This window comes from Suncus etruscus, chromosome 12 (genome assembly GCF_024139225.1).
Source record: "Suncus etruscus isolate mSunEtr1 chromosome 12, mSunEtr1.pri.cur, whole genome shotgun sequence".
Lineage (NCBI taxonomy): Eukaryota > Metazoa > Chordata > Mammalia > Eulipotyphla > Soricidae > Suncus > Suncus etruscus.
The window spans coordinates 20,779,353-20,796,360 of NC_064859.1; the positions used below are offsets into that span (position 1 = coordinate 20,779,353).

Consider the following 17,008-nt stretch of genomic DNA (forward strand, 5'->3'; position numbering starts at 1 on the left):
CAGCTTGAATCCTAGTGCACATGATGTTTTTCTCCTGAAAGTGAAGGCCAGACTCACGAAGTTAATTGCCAAGGAAATCCCTTTTCAATCTACCCAAAGCCCTGATTCACCTTTGAACAATTCATAAACAGAAGATTTCATGTGCAGAATTTTGAAGCAACTTAAGGAAAAATACTCAAAAGTGAAGACTGTTGGGGTGAATTATCTATTTATGGCAAGCACAAGAAGACTACTGGCAAAATGTTGGCTGTATGTGAGAGTTCTGACTCTAACTTGCTGCCTTATTAGATGGTCAGGTATGATGGTTGGCACACTAAAGAGACTGCCGCTGTAAACTTTAAATTCAAATTCATTTAAAATTTAAATGAATGAAAATATGAAGTGAAATTTAAATGAATATGACAATTCTTTTAAAATTCAAATTCATTTTTGAGTACAGTGACTCATGGGTACAAAGATTCATTAACTCTATCTTTAAAAATTCAGTCACTAGGGGCTGGGCGGTGGCACTGGAGGTAAGGTGCCTGCCTTGCCTGCACTAGCCTAGGACGGACCGCGGTTCGATCCCCCGGCGTCCCATATGGTCCCCCAAGAAGCCAGGAGCAACTTCTGAGCGCATAGCCAGGAGTAACCCCTGAGCGTCACAGGGTGTGGCCCAAAAACAAAAACAACAAAAAAAATTCAGTCACTAGGGGTCGAAGTGATAGTTCAGGAGGTAGGATATTTGCCTTGTACTCAGCCAAACCAGATTTGATCCCTGACATCCCATATTGTCTCCTTTTAGGTTAAGTTTTATTATTTATTTTTTTGGGGGGGGAGCTACCTCAGAAACACCTAGAGAACACTTCTCGTAGATCTCAGGGTATCAGGGATCAAACCTCTTGGGTTGGCCAGATGCAAGGCAAAAGTTATCACTCTGTCTTTAAGATGCCCAGGTTTGACTCCCAGCACCATATGGCCTGAGCACTGTTTGGAGAAACCCCCAAGCACCACCAAACAAAACAAAAACAACCTATAAACATGACCAAGTCTTTTGACATTTGTTTTTGTTGTTTTGAGGCCACACCCAGTGGTGCTCATGGGTTACTCCTGGCTCTGCACTCAGGAATCACTCCTGGAAGGCTCAAAGGACCATATGGGAAGCTGGAGATTAAAACTGGGTTGTAGTATACATAAGGCAAACACCCTACCAGATGTGCTTTAACTCTGGCCCATGGATCAATTTCTTATTTTAAGATTTAATCTTAGTAGCCATGAGGTGAAGCTAAAATCTCAAAATTTAAGGTCTCTGATACAGTATGTCCATTGGGAAATATCTTTCCTTAGATTAGCACATGGAACATTCTCTTTTACATTGCAAGCAGTTGGACTCAAGTCTCCATATATCCAAACAAGTAACATACCTCTGATCTTCATCCCTGACACCATATTTAATATATTTTTAAAAATCCCATAAAGTATACTAAATTTAAAAAAAAATAAAAGGACTGGGGTCAGAGCTATAGCACAGCAGTAGGGTGTTTGCCTTGCATGCAGCTGACCCAGAATGGACCTGGGTTCCATCCCAAGCATTCCATGTCATCCCCCAAGCCAGGAGTGATTTCTGAGTGCCTAGCCAGGAGTAACCCCTGAACATCAATGGGTGTGGCCCTAAAAATAAATAAACAATAATAATAATAAAAGAGCTATACCCAGCAATGTGCTGGGGGGCCAAGAGAGACATCTTTTTTTTTCTTGATTTCACTTGCAAAATTCCATGGAGAAGGACTCTGGGTCAGATGCCAGTCACAGATTGTTTTTTTTTTTAATTAATATGTGGCTATAAGTAAAGATATTTCTTTGAAAATGTTAAGTGTGGGCAGAGCTTGAGACAGAACTATGCGATTGCTTGCTGCTTATCCTCCTCTTGAATATTGCTGTTAAGATAGAGCAGGAGACTTAGCCTTGCCATCATCCTTTTCAAGAATTGTTCTGAGTCTCAGTCCTTGGCCATAGTTGATTGAACAAGAGATGGAAACATGAACAGAGGTCATTAGCTTTGCAATAGTCAGAATCAAGTCTCTCATGAATTCCTGGTAGAGGGCCATAGCGATAGAACAGCAAGTTATTTGCTTTGCATGCAGCAGAGTCATGTTGGATCCCCAGCATCCCATATGGTCCCCCAAGACTCCTCAGGAGTAATTTCTGAGTGCAGAGCCAGGAGTAACCGCTAAGCACACTGGATGTGGCTTCAAAAATAATAATAATAATAATAATAACAACAACAACAACAAAGCCAGGTAAGAAACAAAGCCAAGGCAACTGATTAAGCCCAGGAGTTCCAGAGCATACCTGGTGGTTGCTGGCCTCATAGCTAATGGTTGGCCCATGTTTGATACCTGGCACCTGTGAGGTCCCACAGCATTACCAGGAATCGTCCTTGAGCATATTTTAATATGCTTTACTTAAACACACTCTGGATTTCACTTAGTTTTGTTTGTTTTTCGGCCAAACCTGGAGGTGTTCAGGTTGCTCATGGCTCAATGCTCAGAAATTACTTCTGGTGGCTCTGGAGACCATCTGGGACATTGGAGACTGAGTGCAAGGCAAGTGCCTTACCTGCCATACTATTACCCTGGACTTATGGAAGGTGCAGCTTTTCTTAGGAAAAAACAGTATTAAAATTAGTGATCCATTTTTTATCCTTGGCACCCCAGGGATGTTAGGTAACAAAGTTTATTTATTTTGGTTTTTGGGTCACACCCGAAGTCACTTAGAAGTCGCTCCTGACAAGCTCAGGGATGCAGGGATTCGAACCGTGGTGTCTGTCCTGTATTGGCTGCTTGCAAGGCAAATGCCTTACCGCTGTTCTATCGCTCCGGTCCCACAACATAAAATTTAGATCAAGAAATTCTAAATGCTGGAATGCTATCGTTAATTTAGAAAGTCCTGTTACAGCCCTTACTGCAGGATCATGAGTTTTGAGGTGATTTTTGTTCGATTTTGGTCACAGCTTTGTTCAGGGCTTACTTCTGGCTCTGCACTCAGCTCTCACTCCTGATGATGCACAGTGGAGCATATAGGGTACCCAGGGTAGAACCCAGCACAGACCTTTGTTTACTATTTCTTACACTTCCTCTGGATATTCTGGATCACGTACCAAGTGCTCTAGCTCCCTCTATTTTAAGTATCCAAAGAAAAATGAGGCTTCACCTCTCTGTAGGCTTGAATTGACAGTGCAAAGCTTTAGGAAAGTTAAATGTGTTTTTGAGATAAGAGATGAATTAAAAAATCAAGATGCTAGAGTGTTTGTATCAGAATGATGGGTATCAAGCGCTTAGATGCTTTTCTTGTTTGTTTATGTTTTGGGGGGGTCACACCCGCAGCGCTCAGGGGTTACTCCTGGCTCTATGCTCAGAAATCGCTCCAGGCAGACTCAGGGGACCATATGGGATGCTGGAATTCGAACCACCGACCTTCTGCAGGCAAGGCAAATGCCTTACCTCCATGCTATCTCTCCAGCCCCCAAGCGCTTAAACTCTTATTAAATATGAAACTTGTTCCAAAGTGACAACATAATACATGCCCACGAGCATAGGGTTTGGTCGAAACACCCTGGAAAGCGGCGTTTGATGATGCGACCGCGGAGGATTCTGGGACTTGTAGTTCAGCTTCGCTCAGCGAGGCCGCTTTGGCTGCAGATGCCTTTGTCGCCGGCCCGGGTGGTCCAGCCCAGGGTCAGCTGTCCGAAAGGGCCACGAGAGGACGCGCAGTGGGTAGGGGGGGGCGCAGGCTGCAACCCAGGAACGCGTCGCGGAAGCGGTCCGGGATGCTGCAGTACCCCAGGTTCAGGCGCGCCCCCTGCGCCCATAGAGAGGTGAGCATTCCCGGGATGTGGCCGGGTCCCCTAAGAGGAGCCTGGCACGGGAGAGAACGACAGGTCTCCTCTTGCCTTTTCCCCAGTTGCTCTTACCTGGGGTTCGGCTGTTTTCAGTGCCCCAACGGTCTTCAAGATGATGGATGCCTCCCTGGTCCCCACCCCCACCCCCCATCAACAACTGCTGCTGCAATTGGGTTTTAAACTGTGTCTTCCCTTTTTCCTCTCCGCAGTCCCCCTAAGATATTAGTGACTTTTTCTACTACACCCATTTTGCAGATGGAGAAAATGAAGAAGCTAGAAGTTTCTGCAAGTGCTTAGAATCCTGGAGTCCTACCTCCTCCCATTCCCACCCCAGCCCACCCCCAGCTAAGATCTGAGAAAACTAGGATTGTATGCAATGCCACTCTAAGGAGAGAATTGAACTAGTCTTCATGTGTGTGATCATGGCAAGGAACTCATGAAAGGGATTCATGAATCGAATCATTAAGGCAGCACACTTTCCTTCACACACTTGGAATGCTGTTTTGACTAGCAACAAATGAGAGAGAGAGAAAAACAAGTTTTTTATTTGGATGTGCAGACTCCCTTGGAGTTTCTGAGTGTCAAGGGGGAGAGCAGAGAGCCAAGACAGCGGTGATCATGGCTGTTGTGATTCAGAAATGTGAGATTGTCCTGTGGTTTCTGCTTGTGACCAGTAGCTTTCCATGTTAGTTTCTGTGAATTTGCTATAAGATGAGTGATTTCTGTCCACACTTCTAGGCCCACCTTCTGAAGATTCAAACCTTCCCTTTGCAAGAAACCTGAAAAAAAAAATTGCATCACTACTTTTTCTGCTGAGCCCTATATTCAGACCCTATATTCAGATGTTTTGCTGTTTTTTTTTTCTTCTTTTCTCATTTGGAATTGCTCATCCCTGATTCATAGGCTCCTTGGTTTATTCTTTTTGGAGGGGGTCACACCCGGCAGCGCTCAGGGGTTACTCCTGGCTCAGAAAATCGCTCCTGGCAGGCACAGGGGACCATGTAAGAAGCCGGGATTTGAACCACCATCCTTCTGCATGAAAGGCAAATGCCTTACCTCCATACTATCTCTCCCGCCCCAAAATAAGAGCTGTTCTTTTATGTTTTGTTTTGGGGCCACAGAGGTTACTCCTGGCTATCTACTCAGAAATAGCTCCTGGCAGGCACGGAGGACCATATGGGACGTTGGGATTCGAACCAACCACCTTAGGTCCTGAGTCAGCTGCTTGCATGTCCTTGGTTTATTCTAATGAACCTGTGACTATAGGACCTCACAGTACATTTGTGCAGAGCTTTCCCTTCCAACATTCTGTTTTTACTTACTTGGGGGTCATTTTTTTGTTTGTTTGGGCCACACCCGTTTGACATTCAGGGGTTACTCCTGGCTATATGCTCAGAAATCGCCCCTGGCTTGTGGGGACCATATGGGACGCGGAGGAATCGAACCGTGGTCCGTCCTATGCTAGCGCTTGCAAGGCAGACACCTTACCTCTAGCGCCACCTTCCCGGCCCCTGTTTTTACTTACTTGGTTCTAGATGCTCGCATACCAGCTGTGAGTTAATGTCATGAATTCATGGTGAGAGTTAGAGTCATAAAGATAAGTTAGTTGCCACTGCCTTGGGAATCTTACTGAGGAGATAAGACATGGATAAGTAAAACAGTCAGCAAAAATATTTACACTTTTATAATGCAGAAATTATTGATATGAACAAGTCATAAAAGGCCATGGAAGAAGTTTTTACCCTATAGAGTAGTTAGGGGAAATCATGGGTTGAGAGCTACAGTTTGAAGGCTGGAGAGTTAACACAGAACTTAGGGCACATGCTTAGCATGTTTATTATAAACATTTGGTTAGATTCCTGGCAACCTATATCACTGTGGATAGCTCTGAAGCCCCAAGCACCAGGGTTCACTGAGCAGCACCACATCCTCTTCCCTTACCTGTGAGCCACCTGACCAGTTGGCTGCATATCCCAGGGTGTGTCCCCAGATGCCCAAGCACTGCTTGTAAATCTTCTGCCTTTATCCCGACCCCCAAAATGCTGTCATTTAAAAAGTAAAGGAGAATGAGTGTTAGACAATAGTGAATAGGGATGACCAAGAGAGAACAGCTTTGGCAAAAAAAAAAAAAAAAAAAAAATTCTGAGAGATTTGGCCATGGACTTCAGGTGTAGGTGTCGCTGTTGAGTGAGCTGGGTTGAAGGAAACTGGAATGTCAAAGGGATCTCTATCTGGGTTTCATTTCAAAGGTGGTGAAAGTTCAGAAAGTGTCCTAAGTGTTGTATAAAGTATTTTAAAGTCTTCTGATCTCAGCAAGGTCAGCTATGCAGTGTCTGGAGTGAGAAGATGAAGTAAGAAATTTTGTATGGTCTGTGATAGGGCAGGTCCTTTACCAGGTTCTTTGTTTTGGGTAAAGGCAGGGTGTGACCTACACCTGGTCTAGCACTAGCACTAGAACTGCTTGTCAGCTTCTGACTTGACTTCTCGGCATCTAGAGCTCTTGACCCATCTAACACTCTGGGAGAAAACACCCTAATAGATTCTGCCTATGGAGGGAAGAGGGGAGAGACAGTCCTGAACAGTGTTTGCCTTATCTATTCAAGCAGGAGAACTAGGCATGTGTTTGCTCAGGGGTTACTGCTGTCTTGGTGCTCAGGAATTACTCCTGGCAGTGTTCAGAGAACTGTTTGAGATGACAGACACCAAACCCGGGTCAGCAGTGTACAAGGCAAATACCCTACCTGCTGCTGCTGCTGCTGTTGTTGTTGTTGTTTTTCTTCTTCCTCCTCCTCCTTTTCCTCCTCCTCCTCCTTTCTTCTTCCTCCTCCTCTTCTCTTCCCTCTTCCTCCTCCTCTTCTTCCTCCTCCTCTTCTTCCTCCTCCTCCTTCTTTTTCTTCTTCTTCTTCTTCTTCTTCTTCTTCTTCTTCTTCTTCTTCTTCTTCTTCTTCTTCTTCTTCTTCTTCTTCTTCTTCTTCTTCTTCTTCTTCTTCTTCTTTCTTCGTGGCAGTGGTGCTCAGGGATTACTCCTGGCTCTGTGCTCAGAAATCACTTCTGACAGGCACGGGGGACCTATGGGATACTAAATCCAGGTCAGCCTCATGCAAGACAACTGCCATACCCCATGTGCTATCATTCTATCCCCTTTGTTGAGGTTTTCTTTTTTTCTCTCCCCCCCCCACCTCCATTGGGATTTTCTAAGGGAACAAGTAGTATGGATGGAACTGCCAGTTAGTCTTATTAACATTGTTTATAAAGAAAAAAGACTAGAAATTATATTGCTTATGTTGGTCACTCCTAAGCTTTAAGGACGTATAAACTTAAAAAAAAAAATCTACTGATTCCTGGGACTGGTAGCTAGGGTACTTGCTTTGCATGCAGATGATCTGGTTTCAGTCCTTGGCACCTTGTATGGCCCCTGAACACAGAACACAGAACACAGAAGCCCTGAGCACCATTCAATGTGGCCCAAAAAGCAAAAAGCAAAAGCTGAAAATAAAAGTCTAGTGATTCTGACTTCAAGTATTACAATAGTATTTGATTATTTAGGGAGTTATTTACTTATTTAACTATTTTTGAACTGAGTTGTCCTTTTAACTTAATTGTGTAAATTGTTTTGACTAAATAATAAATATTAGAATAATGATTATAAAGTTGCCATTGTGTTCACACATATATTCACATAGGAGGGGGCACACTATGCCCCCCAAAATGGCTCAAAAAGGGATACCATTAGTTCATTTGTTAGCTGCCAGGGACTGGATCAGTTTTAATATGTCTTGATTAAATTAAAGGTGAATAGACTTTTATTTTATCAGCTATAAACAGAATCACCTACAATTTGCAACCTGCCCTTCCCCTCCCTTAAAATGTTACACCAGATAAATGTATCTTCTGCGATTTCTATGTGATCCGCTTATATTTTCCCTGTCTCTGTTTCCTTGTACACTTTTTATAGAGTTATACCTGAGTTCATTCAATGAGATCATTGAAATTAAGAAGGAGAGTAGGACATAAGTTTATTTCATTGCAAAAGGTCCAGGAATCACAATGGATTGTGGTACTCCAGCCCGTTTGATAAATGATTTAAAAACCTAGCTTGCATTCCTACTCTGAAATTATATCCCAAAGTGTCGATTAAAATCTAGCAAGAGCACAGCGGCGTTTGCCTTGCAAGCAGCCGATCCAGAACCAAAGGTGGTTGGTTCGAATCCCAGTGTCCCATATGGTTCCCCGTGCCTGCCAGGAGCTATTTCTGAGCAGACAGCCAGGAGTAACCACTGAGCACCGCCGGGTGTGGCCCAAAAACAAAAAAACAAAACAAAACAAAACAAAAAAAAATCTAGCAAGAGGGCCCAGAGAGATAGCACAGCGGCGCTTGCCTTGCAAGCAGCTGATCCAGGACCAAAGGTGGTTGGTTCGAATCCCGGTGTCCCATATGGTCCCCCGTGCCTGCCAGGAGCTATTTCTGAGCAGACAGCCAGGAGTAACCCCTGAGCACCTCCAGGTGTGGCCCCCAAAAAAACAAAAACAAAAAAAAATCTAGCAAGAAGGGGCCAGAGTACAGCAGGTAGGGCTTTGCCTTTCATGAGGTCAACCCGGGTTTGATCCCGCATCCTATATGGTCTTTTGAGCCTGTCAGCAGTAACTTCGAGTGCAGAGCCAGGAGTGACCCCTAAGAACCACTGAGTGTGGCCCAAAAACAAAAACAAAATAAATCTAGTAAGAGTAAGCTACAGTTTATATACATCAAAAAGGAAGACAAAATACAGTTACAAACATACATCACTTGGGAGCAAATTGTTCCTTTACATAGCTCAGGGGCAGGCACACTTTCCTGCATCTGTCATCCGAGAGACTGTTGTAAATCCTGAGATCTGTTAGGAATTTACACATTCAGCATAAATGGCTAATCTTAAATTCTAGGATCTGACTTTTACAAACTTTTTTTTAAAATTTTTAAAATAATTTTTATTTTGACCACAGTGGATTACAAATCTTTCACAGTAATATTTTAGATACATGGTGACAATGAATCAGGTACATCCCCACCACCAATGTTGTCCTCCCTCCATCCCTGTTCCCAGCATGCATCCCATATCCCCTTCCTTTGCCACCAGGGCTACTAGTTTAAGTGGTCCCCTCTGTGTCTAGCTTGTTGTAGATTGGGTATCGATTCTGTTGTCGTTGGCTTTGAATTTGGTGTTTAAGTCTGATCATTTTTTATTTCTACTCCATGTTCATATGACTGTTTATTCTTGGTACCCTCCATTATATCTCCCTCAATTTGTGAGGCAGAACAAGAGGTTCAAGTTATGTGGTTCTGTTAGAAGGAAAGAAAAGACTTACAAACTTTTAACCTTTACTTGGACCAACAATATATGGATGATGTTTCCTTAAACTTTTAACCATGAGAATGCTGCTTTCTTTAATTATATAATATCATGGCAGATTATATAACAGCAAAATACTCCCAGTTTAGCTTGTTTCTTCTGCACAGTCTTGTTAGTGTTCCTTCCCTCAACTATATTGCACAGGTTTCCAATGTCTGCTCTGTGCTGGGAACAGAACTGTGTCAGCCTGATCTTTATTCTTTTGGAGCCGCCAAAAGTGTATGGAAAACTCCAGGGAGAAGAGGGGAGAGAAGGAACTTGGTGCTGTGATCCAGAGAGGCAGGAAAGGGAATTTCCTGAAAATATGAGGTAGGAGAGAACAGTTTGGTACAGGGAACAGTGTGTGGCATTTAAAGTACTGGCAAGCTTTAGAACAGCAAAATGCAGCTGCCAACTAGAGATGTGATTGATGTGGGTACAGTGTGAATGAGGGGGCCAGTCTGATGGGGCTATCAGGAGCAATGACAGGAACACTTTAGGAAATTGCATCGTAATCTGGACTTGGGATATTGTTCTGCAAAAATTTTTATAATCCTTGTCACATAGAGGAGGCATCTTTGTTTTTATAAATATTGAACTGATGTTTATTCTCAAAGAAAAAGGAGAGAGAAAATATTTTATTTCTGATAAATAAATAAAGAAAATTCAATTCTATTTTTTCTTATTTATCATGTTTTATATTTTTAATTAAATTACCTTGAGATACAGAGTTAAAAAGTTGTTGATAGTTGAATTTCAGTCATACAATGTTCCAACACCCATCCCTGCTCAGTGTTCATTTCCTAGCACCAATTTCCCAGTTACCCTCATCCTACCCTCACCCCCTCCCCAGTCTTTATCTGCGGCAGACACTTTCTCTCCTCTATCTACTCTCTCTCCTCTCTTTCTTCCTCCCTCTCTCTTTATATCTTTTTAGGTACTGTAGTTTTTAATACTGTTATTGAGGGGTATCATGCATATCACTTCACTTCCTTTACATTTCCCATTTCTTGTCCAGAGTGATCATTTCCAACTATTATCATAGTGGTTTCTTCTTGTCTTAACTGCATTTTTCACCCAACATTTCTGTTGTCTTTGGGTGTCATTCTCATACTATGTTTTTCTTTTAATGTTCCACACATGAGTACAATCATTCTATGTCTGTCCCTCTCCCTCTCACTCATCATGATACTCTCTATGTCTATTAATGTATGAACAAATTTTATGACTTTATTTTCCTAACAGCAGTATAGTTTTCCATTGTGTAGATGCACCATAGTTTCTTTATCCACTCATCTGTTCTTGAGCACTTGGATTGTTTCCACATTCTGGCTATTGTGAATAGTGCTTCAATGAATATAGGTGTGCAAAGGCCTTTACTTTATTGTGTTTTAACCCCTAGTATTTCTGGATCAAATGGAAGCTCAATTCCTAGTTTTTTGAAGAATGTACATATTATTTTCCAAAAAGAGTGGACCAGCCCACATAGTGAATGAGAGTCCATTTCTCCCCACATATGCTCCAACACTAGTGGTTGTTCTTGCTCTTCTTGTTGTATGCCAGTCTTTGGTGTGATATGACATTGCATTGTTATTTTAATTTGCATCTACCTGATAATGAATGAATTGGAGCTTTGGCTTATGTGCCTTTTGACCATCTTTATTTCTTCTTTTACTCTAATTTATTATAGCAAGGATTTCTATAACTTTGTAATTTACTGATTCTCACTGAAGGTGATTTTCTTTTCCTTTCAGGTAAGATGTATTTTGATGCATGGAGGCAGAGTGAGTCTGCTTACAAATTAGTCAAATCACCTTTATTAATCTTTGTTGGGATGATTTTCTTGGTCCTTCCTGTTCTTCCTGTCTTTCTTCTCCTAAGCTGTCAGTTGGACTTCTTCCCCAAGGACTGGAAAGAAGGCCTTTGTGAATATTGATCTTTTTGGATTTTCTAGAATTTATTGATGAGCAGGCAACTGAACCCTCATGGAGATGTGACTGAGAAGCATAGGAGTCTGGTCTTGCTGGGTCTGACTCCCTGTCTTATGAATTTAGCTAATATGGTCCCATGGCTTTCTCAGTTCCTACAAGCTCTGGGCTTCTTTGATTCCATGAGCCATAAGAAATGCTTAGAGTATTCCCTAATAAGGAGGTAAATAGTAGCTTCTAAGTTCTGATAACAGTTGTTTTTAAAGGTAGCATACATGTGGCCCTCTTAGTTCTGTAAAATTTAATTACTGCAGTAGACTGTCAGATACATCTTATCTCTCATTAAGGCAATATTTTTGTATTTCCCACAGGAAGTTGCTTACTCTGCCAGTTCTTTATTTCTCTACCTGCTTCCAAAGCAAGCCTATATCAGTCTACATATCTAACTGTTTTACCTTCTTTGTTCTCTAATTTGAAATCTAAAACCATAAGCAGCAAGCCTTTTATTATCCTCCACTAGCTATATGCTCTCTATGAATATTTGGGACAGTTGTTTCTTAAATTCCAGACACTTCCCTGATTATGGTATGTAGTTGAGAACATTGTATTGTATCAGTTTATTTCATATAGAGTCATAGTGGAATGACTATTGAAGACCAGCTACAACTGTAAATATTTCAACTTTTTTTTGGTTTTTCGGGCCACACCCATTAGATGCTCAGGGGTTACTCCTGGCTAAGCGCACAGAAATTGCCCCTGGCTTGGGGGGCCCATATGGGATGCCGGGGGATTGAACCTTCCTTGGCTAGCGCTTGCAAGGCAGACACCTTACCTCTAGGGCCACCTTGCCGGCCCCATATTTCAACATTTTTGCTGTAAAGATTTTCCCTTAGAATTCTTACTGAAAAGGCCAGGATTTTGTAGCAGGTATCATAATAGATTATCAAACAATCAGAAAACATAGGGATTTTGACTATCCCCTCTGGCATGACACTTTTTTTTTCAACTTGGTTCATTTGTCCTGCTCTTTAATTTTTCATCTTTGGAGCCAATAAATATGATCATTGCATCTTAATTACTGAGATTTGTGATATTTTAATTCATAGGTTTCGAAAACTATGAATGTGTGTTTTTAGAGCTTGCGTATAATCTCTAGACTGTAGAACCAGGAGAGATTTTTGTGTAGGAGGAATTAGGTTCTGAAAGTTACTCTGCTTATAACGATTGAAACAAATAGGAATGGTAGCACTTTGCTGGAAGGTAGGTTAGCAAATGACTCTCACTCAAGCAATACCATGGTGAGACTTTGGTGAAGTATCAGCATTCCCAGGGAGAATAGCTTCCTTTGGTTCTGTTTCTGCTATTATCCACTAATCATAGGTATTTATATGGGTTTTAATTTTTCCATTTCCCTAAGCTGTATTCAGCTTTTTCTGATTCTAGCCTTGTCTCCTCTAGGGCCTTTGTTTTATCTTTCATTTCCCTATATGACATCTGTTTAATCTTCCTCACTATTGTGCTTTTTTATTTCCTGATCCACTCTAGAGGGATATAACTATCTACTGGGCCTTACTATCTAACTAATGCCTCTTTGCTCAGTCATTTTTCTTTTCTCGTGGTTTGGACAGGTTGTTTCAGTGTCATATAATCTTCATGAGCATCTTTGATTTGTATTTCATTATTATCACAGCAACTTTTTGTCTCTCAGTTAAGTAATGATGCATATGTGTTTTTTTTTTTTCAGACTGGGCAACCAGACCAGAAAATAAAGAGCTTACTTTAGAGCAGGATATTTCTAAAGAGGAATCATCTGCTGGTGTGTTAATAGGAATATTTTCAAAGAAAAGTTCCAGTGAATGTGATAAATTGTTAGAGAGTCAGGAGAAAAATCACAAGAAACATTTAATACAAGAAATCAAAAGAAGCCAGAGGTTATTACTTGTTCAACAGCAAGGAAAGAGAAAACATAATTTTAAAAAGAACTTTAAAAAGACAGATCTGATGAAGCATGAGAGAATGTGTGCAGGAAAGAAACCTTGGACATGTAGTGAGTGTGGGAAAACCTTTAGTTACTACTCAGCTTTTGTCTTACATCAGAGAATCCACACAGGAGAAAAACCCTATGAATGCAATGACTGTGGTAAGAGCTTTAGCCAGAATATACACCTCACTCTGCACCAGCGAATCCACACTGGAGAGAAGCCCTATGTATGTCATGAATGCGGGAGAGCCTTCAGTCACCGCTCTGCCCTTATTCGGCATCATATCATTCATACTGGAGAAAAACCCTATGAGTGTCATGAATGTGGAAAGGCCTTCAACCAGAGTTCCTACCTCACTCAGCATCAGCGAATCCATACTGGTGAGAAACCTTATGAGTGTAATGAGTGTGGGAAGGCCTTCAGCCAGAGCACATTTCTTACTCAGCACCAGGTCATTCACACTGGAGAAAAACCCTATAAGTGTAATGAGTGTGGAAAAGTCTTCAGTGATCGTTCAGGCCTAATTCAGCATCAGAGAACTCACACTGGGGAGAGGCCTTATGAGTGTAACGAATGTGGGAAAGCCTTTGGCTACTGTTCAGCTCTGACTCAGCACCAGAGAACTCACACTGGGGAGAAACCCTATCAGTGCAACAACTGTGCCAAAGCTTTCAGTGACCGTTCAGCCCTTATTCGTCATCAGAGAACACACACCGGAGAGAAGCCTTACAAATGTAAGGACTGCGGAAAGGCTTTCAGCCAGAGCTCATCTCTTACAAAGCATCAAAAGACTCATACCGGAGAAAAACCTTACAAATGTAAAGAGTGTGGAAAATCTTTCAGCCAAAGTTCTTCTCTCTCTCAACATCAGAAAACTCATGCTTCAGGGAAAAGCAGTGGCTATGGAAAGACTTTTAGTGAGCATTCAGCTTTTGGTCAGCAAAAAAATAATTCATACTGTATAAGGACTAAGTCAATGTAATTATTTCTGATGAAAGTTGGATGGACATTCACTACATATGGTGTGAGGGCTGCAAAGAAATTTTAGGTCTACTACAAAATCTATTAATTGGGAATCATTGTTGGGATGAAGTGTAGATTACTTAGTAAGTAAAAGATTATAAACTTTTAAAGTGTCCCAGTGGAGGATATTGTGAATTTTGCTGAGGAAAGAGAAAAAAATATGTTCAGCATCTTAAGGTGTATATATATATATATATATATAAAACAAATATTTAAAGATAAATAAAATGGATATATTAAAATAAAAAAAGAAATAGATGTTTCTTGGTGAGAAAAAGAGTGTATTTTGACTGGACAATGTTGAATCCTAAAGCTGAAGGGACAAAGATTTCGAGAGATAAGTGGTTCTTTTAGAGAAATTACAGAGGTAGAAATTATGTTGTAAATTCATGATGAGTTTGTTGAGAATAATTATTAGGACAGAAAATAAGTTGTTGTTAATCTTAAGTACAAGAACATTGAAGGAAGTATATGGAAAGAATGGAGAAAGGACTGGAGGGAAAATTGCCAGAAATGTCGATGGAGTATTTGGGCAGAAAAGAAGTTGCTGTTAATCTTAAGTACAAGAGCACTGAAGGAAGTATATGGAAAGAATAGAGAAAAATCTGGAGGAAAAAGTGCCAGAAACGTTGATGAAGGGAGCAAGAGAGTATAGGAGGTAAGTATATGCCTTGCATGAGGTAAGGTAAATGCTTTGCAGATAGCAAGGTACATGACTTGCAGGCGGCTGACCATAATTCAACCTCTGGCCCCACAATCCTCCAGGCATCATCAGTGACATCCCTGTAATCTCCTGAGCACTGTTATATGTGGCTCTGAAGGCTCCCAAGGACTGGGGAATCCTGAATAACCCCAAACTGCACTGTTTGTGTGGTTGGCCAAGAACCACCAGGACTCCCAACCTCCCATTAGACACCTTCACCAGAAAAACCTAGTTCATTAAGATATCTACTTAGAGCAAGGAAAATATATACTTGGTCATTCACAGTTTCCATAGGGGCATCTTTCCCCTGAAGCTAATGAGTAATGGCCTGGTAGTTTTTGCACATTTCATCTTTATTTTATCACATAACCTGCAAAGAATCCTGTTAATACCAAGTATTATAATGTACAGTCTGCAAAGCGGATATAGAAGGGACCTCTGATGATTTCAGTGTCTTAAACTATCTGAGTAACCTAAGAATATGCTTGTTGTTACATTAGTTGTATGTAGTTTGTACCTTAAATTTTTTGAGTGAAAGTTGGTTGTAGATCTGAATACAGTATATGAATTTTTAAAATATATATAATAAAGACTTTGAAATACTTGTTTTCACTGTTTATACTTTGTTAGAAGATTTGAGTTTGAGGTTTTTTTTAATAGAAACTGAAGGTTATTGCCAGAGAGATAGCATGGAGGTAAGGCATTTGCCTTTCATGCAGGTCATTGGTTCAAATCCTGGCATCCCATATGGTCCCCAAGCTTGCTAGGAGCAATTTCTGAGCATGGAGCCAGGTGTAACCCAAAAAACTAAAAAAAAACTAAGAGAGAGAGAGAGAGAGAGAGAGAGAGAGAACTAGAGTGAAACTGAAGGTTATTATTGTATACATTTTAAGTAGGGTTTTGGTTTTTTTTTTTTTAGTTTTCACAAATTTGTTTTAGTGAATTTGTTTATCTTTGTTTAAAGATGCTGTTAATGGGGCCGGGCGGTGGCGCTAAAGGTAAGGTGCCTGCCTTGCCTGCGCTAGCCTCGGACGGACCGCGGTTCGATTCCCCCGGCGTCCCATATGGTCCCCCAAGCCAGGAGCGACTTCTGAGCGCATAGCCAGGAGTAACCCCTGAGCATTACCGGGTGTGGCCCAAAAACCAAAAAAAAAAAAAATAATAATAAAGATGCTGTTAATCTGGATCAGAGCTATAGCACAGTGGTAGGGCGTTCATCTTGCACACGGCGGATCCAGGACAGACTTTGGTTCGATCCCTGATGTCCCATATGGTCCCTCGATCCAACGCATAGATAGGAGTAATCCCTGAGAGTCACCTGGTGTGGCCCAAAAAAACCAACAACAACAACAACAACAACAACAAAAGATGTTATTAATCAAAAAAAAAAGTTTGTATCTTTTGGCAGATTTAGGGAATTTTCAGCCATCATTTTCTTGAGTGCATTCTTTCCCCCAACCCCTTCAATTCTGCCAGGTCGCTGGTGACACAAATATTAGAACACAGGTTCACAACTCTACATTTTATTCACTGTTATTTTGATTTTGGAGTTGGGGCCATATTCTGTGGTGCTCAGGGGTTACTCCTGACTCTACACTCGGGAATTACACATGGTGGACTTGTGGGATCATATGCATACTATGATCAAACCTGGGTGGGCCATGTGCAAGGAAAATACCTTACTGTACCCTGTACTCTTGCACCAATGTTTTTATCTTAATCTGCTAAATCTCCACTAATGAGCTACTGTAGACCAACTAAACAACAAAAACACTTCTCACAGTTCTGGGGGTGAAAAATTCCAAGCAGGAGAAGCTTTGCCTCTGCAGAGGACTTTCTGATTTTCACAAAATTGCTATTTTGCAGTTTGAGTGTTCTCTTCCTTCTTTCACAGGGTAACCAGTTTCCTCAGACACCCCAGTCACATCATCTAATTTAACCTTAATTCTTATGAGTTTGTACTTTTTTATTTTCCCCAAGGGAGAGAAAGGGAAAAGGAGGGATAGGGAGCTGAGGGAGAGAAAGAAAGAGAATAAAGAGAGAGTGAGGAAAAGAGACAGAAAGAGAGGAGTATAAAAGAGTGAGCAAGAGTTCAAAGGGGGGAGAGGGGGGAGTCGAGTTCT

General features: G+C 41.4%; 1 protein-coding gene and 1 long non-coding RNA gene across 2 annotated transcripts; both read left to right on the forward strand.

Annotated features, from left to right (window-relative positions):
• Window positions 1-3,670: 3,670 nt before the first annotated feature.
• Window positions 3,671-13,090, forward strand: LOC126024704 (uncharacterized). Its single transcript, XR_007500886.1, has 2 exons — window positions 3,671-3,856; window positions 12,922-13,090. It is a non-coding gene; the product is annotated as an uncharacterized LOC126024704 (long non-coding RNA).
• Window positions 13,091-13,140: 50 nt separating this feature from the next.
• On the forward strand, window positions 13,141-14,334 carry ZNF892 (zinc finger protein 892). The gene has a single exon (XM_049785091.1). It carries the CDS (start codon window positions 13,179-13,181, stop codon window positions 14,139-14,141), a length of 963 nt encoding a protein of 320 aa, XP_049641048.1. The 5' UTR covers window positions 13,141-13,178; the 3' UTR covers window positions 14,142-14,334.
• The last annotated feature ends 2,674 nt before the right edge of the window (window positions 14,335-17,008 follow it).

What these genes read in the sequence shown, in the direction of transcription:
- ZNF892 (XM_049785091.1), top strand. Translation starts at nt 13,179, where the DNA reads ATGAAGCATGAGAGAATGTGTGCAGGAAAGAAACCTTGGACATGTAGT.